The sequence below is a fragment of the Limulus polyphemus genome, unplaced genomic scaffold (assembly GCF_000517525.1).
Source record: "Limulus polyphemus unplaced genomic scaffold, Limulus_polyphemus-2.1.2 Scaffold759, whole genome shotgun sequence".
Lineage (NCBI taxonomy): Eukaryota > Metazoa > Arthropoda > Merostomata > Xiphosura > Limulidae > Limulus > Limulus polyphemus.
In genome coordinates, this window is record NW_013666369.1 from 437,509 (window position 1) to 444,096 (window position 6,588).

Below are 6,588 nucleotides of genomic sequence, written 5' to 3' on the forward strand. Positions count from 1 at the left end.
CGCTTGACTCAATTGTCCGTCTTTATCTCTGTCTGCAATTCAATTCCCCTGTTGCTGTCACTTCTTGGCGGTCTTATATACAAGAATACCGCACATCTAGTAAACACTCGAGGCTTCACGAACAGACATGAATTTTCTAGAAGCTCATGACGTGTTACTAGCGTCACATGACTTCCGCTGTCGTAACAGCAGGACTAATGCTGTTTACATTTGGGTAAATTCTGTTCATGTAAACCACCTAGCTAAAAACAGTCAACTTTACAAAAGAATAAAGACATATTTGTCTTCTAATAGCGAAACGGTTACAATCACTTCAACCTTACATTTAATATTTAAATCCAGATTAAAACCTTATTTGTGGCACACCTTTGATTCAGTGTAAGCTTGTTCTTAATCTTAGATATCTACCAGACGCCATGGCACTTACACAGAACAAGAGATACATTTTTATTGAATATTAAAAAGAACTATGTTTTATTGAAATTCACACAAGTTTTTTTATCTATTGTACATAGTAAAACTTTGTTTATTTTATTCACAATGTTTCACCAGGTTTACCTGGCATCATCTTGTGAGATACAATATTCCTTTGACAATATAATGTATGGACGGAAAGTATAAAAAGAGCCTTTTAACACTGATGTGTATAAACAACAACAAAATTAAACAACTTTTAACGAGTATTCATTTACTTCAAGAGAAGTTAGTTTTACATTTACATTGTAGGCACATATTTTATTCACAATGTTTCACCAGGTTTACCTGGCATCATCTTGTGAGATACAAGATTCCTTTGACAATATAATGTATGGACGGAAAGTATAAAAAGAGCCTTTTAACACTGATGTGTATAAACAACAACAAAAACAAACAAACAAACAACTTTTAACGAGTATTCATTTACTTCAAGAGAAGTTAGTTTTACATTTACATTGTAGGCACAAAAAATACACTAGTTATAAGGTTTACTTTTTTAACGTTTTAGTTGCCTCTACATTTCAAACACATAATTTCCACGCATTTCATCTCACTTAGATTTTTCAAACACATTAATGTTTAATATTAGTTCCATACGCTTTTATAGTTTAAACATATAAAAGTACAGTTTTAAGTTTTACCTACATTTCATATTTCAAGTATAAAAATCGTGTTTATGTTTTTACACTCCTAGCCTTGTAAGTATATACAATATGACTTTAGTTTCTACACGTTTACATTTTAAATATAAAATATCTCATTTTGAACCTTCTTACTTTTTCATGTTAAGCATAAAAAATATTACTTTTAACTTTAACACATTTACGTTTCCAACATGCAGATCTTCGTTATAAAATTCAATAAACATAATTGCATGCAAAATAACTTGTTGAGATGGCAAGTATTATAGCTGAAAATATTTGTGCATTTGACGAGTCAAGCAATATGTAGAAACTGTTTTATGTAGTTATCTTTGACATTCTACAACTATTTCACAAACCAAACAAAGAAAGGGTAAAATCATTTTACAAAACGATTACTGGCTTTTTACACTTCAGATACAGGAAGAGTAAAATACTTGTATTTGCATTTTGTATTCATGGCTAAGCTACTAAGAATAACTGCCACTTTCCTTAAATCTTAACTATTTGCCATTATTACTAGTTTTGAACTACTGAACAAAGGGAAGACAGTCAGTTATCAGCACCCTACTACCCATCAGCATTACAAATGACACCCCATAGCTTAGCATGTCGGTAATATTTTTGGCTTGCCAACTCTGAAATCCATAACTCTACCAAAGGGCCAACCTGTGACCAGAAGAGTGAAAGACTGATTAGGTGGACAGCAGAAATTTATTCAGGGTGGATGTAAACTTACAGTTCTCAGAGAGTATCAAACAGGTGCTCTCCTTGATCCTGTTTGATTATTTCTAGACTTTCTAATGTCTCACCCTCTATTTACGTCTTTCACCTTTTGCATCAGTGCCGAATTCTTTGTCCACTGGGCAGCTTGAGTGACTGAGCTACTTCCTCCCGATAATGTCAGACAGGTGACTTTAGAAAAAGTCTGGCTATTTGAGACAGTTATTGTGGTGAGCATAAAGGATCTTCTTGATGACAAAGACTGTATCATCCTTAAAATGCTCATTTATAGGTATGAGACTTTTGTTTTTAAGTTGGGGATCTTGTGGGCTTCACTAAACGACACCTGTGAACAAGACATGAAACCTCCTTACGCCTTTGTATTTCATGGTTTTCTTGGTTGGAAGCTGTTTTGAAGATTGTTCAGGCAATGCAGATGGAGTTGCTGTGGCAGTGGCTGGAGCATCTAGAGGTGTATGGGTGATGGATTAATGGTCGTGGTGACTTTCTTGTAAAGCAGTATAGTAACGTAAGTTGTTCAAGTTAGGTGCGTGGGATTGCTGGAAAACAGAAGTCATCGCAGCCTTCTTTAGTACAAAAATGAGACAGATAACAGTTATACCCGCTGTTCAAGAACGCAGTTTTTATTGCTATCAATTTAGGGACATGCCAATTCAATTCAACTTCTGTTAAGTCAATAGTTCAGCAAGTGTCATAGGCTTAGAAATGACCAGACTTGGCAATACAGAATCCTTTCTAAGAAAAATCCCAGAGTTATCATTTCTTTCATTCCGAAACAAGCTAGTAATGGTGATTTCACTTTGTCAAAACAAAGCTACAAAATCTAGAAATATCTTAATTGCACCTAAGTGAACTATTTCTTTCTGTTTTTTTCTTTGGTTTGATATAAATTCTATAACAGCCTTAGCCTCCGTCATTGAAAAAACAACAACACATACTTATGAATATTTTAGTTTTAAGATAAAATAAGCATGTTCTTTACCAAGACCAAATATACACAGAAAACACAATAGTTGTAAGCTTATACAGAATCATTTACCAAATACAACATTTTGATATTCTGCCAAATTTTTTTATTATTTCAAATTGAGCTGTGTGTATAAATTTGTGTGTGCGATAAAAATGCATAAGGAAATTATTGTGTGTGACGAAAAATGTTATCATACCCATGTTTATTTAGACACACACATAATAGTACATATTAAGTACTTTCGTATAACTATATGTCAGACCAACAATGGTACGTATAATTTGTAACCAATAGTAAACTACGATCACCATTTTGGTTGACTAACAACGCCGTAACCATGCTGTCTGCTAACGTAGTGCCATCTATGAGCTGTTACCATCAAATAGCTAACAAAAATATTATTTAGACATTTTCGTATGAAACACCACTTGATAGTATCGATAGGAACTATCTCTTTTCAGAGACTCATATCAAGGCTATGGCTGAAATTCTGGACAGGAAACTATTTCTACTGTTAATATAAATAAAATAATAACATGCTGTTAACATTTCTCAATTACAGCTTCTTCAGGACCAATCGATATTCTACAAGTTCTCTTTTCCAATTGAAACTAAATTGGAACACTATCATCACTTAATCAACCCTAATACATGCCTCTAGAAGGTTTAGATCATATTAACAATAATATCAACTATTATTGAATTTAAATCATTCAAACAAATCGAACCGACAGTGGTACATAAACAATATATGTAAATCAACAAATAAACTATTAAAATCCTAGGATTTAGAAGAGGATACGTTATGTATGTTATATATATCTACATGCTTTTATCTATAAGTAAGTTTGCAGATATATGTATTCTTCTATGCTATTATATCAGTACTTTGTACTATTAACTTTGCTACCTCTGACACTCCACAAACAGCCACGGGTACCTGCGGTTTCTTCATTGTTTTTAATTAACTCATCAGTCACCCCAACCCACCAATTCCTAGTTCAGTCAGAGCATAATAGGCTTATAACTACATTTTTGTTTTAAGTTGTGAATGTGTTCAGAATGCTTTTTACATGCTTTGTGACAATTTTAACTCTTTCTTTTATGTATTGAACTCTCTAGCGATCAGATGATAACCAGATCAGTTATCTCATACCCTGTCTGGTTTTAATTCCAGCCTTAATGGTTTAGAGATCAATGTTAATGTCATAGCTGATCTGAACTAGAGAAATGTTCTGTTATTGATTATTCCTCTTTTAACTCATCATGAACAGCCAGTGAGGTACTTATCACTTCCTCTTTGTCTTATCTGGGCCAAACTGATATGACATAAGGCTTTCGCTATCACCTGACTTATCTATTTCTTAAGCCTTTGACCACTACTCCAGATAGTGCTTGAGAGGTCTGTCAGTAGCATGTGTTCTAGCATGTGTTCGTGCTTATGCCACATGATCACTGTAACTTATAATTTGTCAAATTGAGCTGTATAAAGACTGGTCCAGAAAGAAACGTGTTTCCTCCTTGCTGTATTACATATTAGTCATGCAATTTTCATACACAAACAATTATTCCCGTATGTTTTGTCCTGATATTTCTTTTGATGTATGGTTAATTTACCCAGCTCTTTATTTGCAGATTCGTGTGTATCAGTTAATGCATTCCTTTACCGCCTCTCTTATTCAAATGCCCATACATCACACTGATAGCTACAACTCGGTATTTATCCAAGTTAGTGTGGTCAAGATTTACTAGCTTTGCAACACAAATTTGTCAGTCTGTATAACCCATTGAACGAAACCATCGAAGTGAGGATGATACATGATACATGGAGTTTGGCATTTAGTAAAACACTACCTGAGTAATTTATCATTGCTGCTGCAATTGCTTTTATGGCTGCATGATGTCCAGGATCTGAACATTCTCCAAAGTGATAAGTCACCCTGTGATGATACATAATGAAGTTGCACTCGTACAACATTGTAATCCAATTTCAAATCATACCTTCTAGATATTCATAGTTCATAAGTCATTTCTATGATGCATGATCCAATCAAATGGTGAACTTTTCACCATAGTAGCCATAGTGTTCGACAGATATCGTTGTTGATATGGCCACTGATATAAAGGCTGATGTAATCAGGGAGAAATTTAGACCTTTTGTGTCTGTTGGTTCTGTGTCTTTGACAAATGACACTGGCAATCCCATACGCATTATACGTGATACTGGGGCGACTCAATCATTGTTGTTAGAAGGTATATTACTTTTAGATTCGAGTTCTGTCACTGGTGAGTCTGTTATTGCTCAGGGTATTGAGGGCGGCTTTTTTAATGTTCCTATTCATAACATTTATTTAACATCAGACCTAGTTTCGGGACCAATTGTGGTTGGAGTAAGACCTACTCTGTCAAATAAGGGTGTATCATTGTGTATCAGTATTGTTACGTAGAAATGAAATTTCGAGAAAGCCTTCACACGCCTATAAATATAACCAACACGACGCGCCAAAAAGAGTATATATTAGGTTGTTAAGAAATTAATGTCGCGTTTTGGAACACTTTCATTATACCCCCACAAAAAAAAACGTACATCACGTATAATAGTTAAATGAACTGCTTAAACGTCACGTTAGTGTACCCCTATATAATGTGTAAAGTTTAGTATACTGTATCCCTTAAACTGCTAAATTTAAATTATCAATTAACTCTGTTTCAGACTATTCGAAATTATAATACGTAACAACCTTGTATCTAATTAAGCTTCTTCTTGGTTATATCACATACTATTACCAGGGAACGTTGACAACCTTTACCACTGTTTAGGGATTCTAGCCTGTTACAAGATGCCACACTACTCACCACGGGTGGGGTACAACTTGTTGCAAGTTTATTTTATACCCTGTTCTGGTTCTCTAAGTTAATCCACATTCCTTTGTTTCATAATGCAGTTAATTACAAGGGAAATCCCCATCCTAGAAACTCTAAGTCTTTATGTTCTGAAAGTATGTATATTTTGCATTAGAAAGAGTTTCTACATACTCTTTTCACACTCTTTAGCATCACACTACCTATAAACGCCAGACAACGTTCAAATGTAGTTCTAATGCATTCTGTTCAATCTAGACTATATGGATGTGATTGTCACATTATTTGCTTATTCAAAATCGTTTTAATATAACGTAATTAACCTTCGTATAAGATAACTGTCAAGATATGTAGCCTTTGCCTAAGGAAGGGAATTAGTGTGTTATTATGACTTTTAAATATCCAATTTACCAAGAAGATACTAAATACATTGTTGCTACTTTTTATTACAAAACCCTGAACAAATATATATATTCAAAATTAACTATGCAAGATTAAATTTGATTATATTGTTGTAAGCTGTGTTCTAGTATTTTAATTTAGTTGTTTTGTATTGTTTGCGAAAGAGATTTTTGGCATGATGTAATGGTAATGTGTTATGCCTAGAAATGTTCTGTGTCTAGATTTTACACTACATCTAAAATTTTCGTGAAAGTTTGGGAAAGCCAAATAGTTTATAAAAACAACAGAGTTAAGCAGTCAATTAAAGATATAGTGGATGAGTTGATGAGTGAGTTAGTTAGTCAGCTCAACACCGTAAATTTTTATTTCAACACAGTAGAGAGCTTGTGGAACTTGTATGCTAGATTGTGAAACCGAGTAAGTTATACAACTTTAAGTTGAAGAAATAAATCGCTTTCATTATTCTTAAGTGTACGAGACTTTGTATTAGTT

The 6,588-nt window shown here is 33.8% G+C and overlaps 1 protein-coding gene across 1 annotated transcript in view; it reads right to left on the minus strand.

Annotated features, from left to right (window-relative positions):
* The window catches only part of LOC111085982, a 45,164-nt gene extending 40,354 nt beyond the window's left edge, over nt 1-4,810 (minus strand). Inside the window, exon 1 of the mRNA XM_022387061.1 lies at nt 4,687-4,810. Coding sequence (XP_022242769.1) covers nt 4,687-4,810 — 124 coding nt within the window. The remainder of the gene's footprint in view (nt 1-4,686) is intronic.
* Between the last annotated feature and the right edge of the window lie 1,778 nt (nt 4,811-6,588).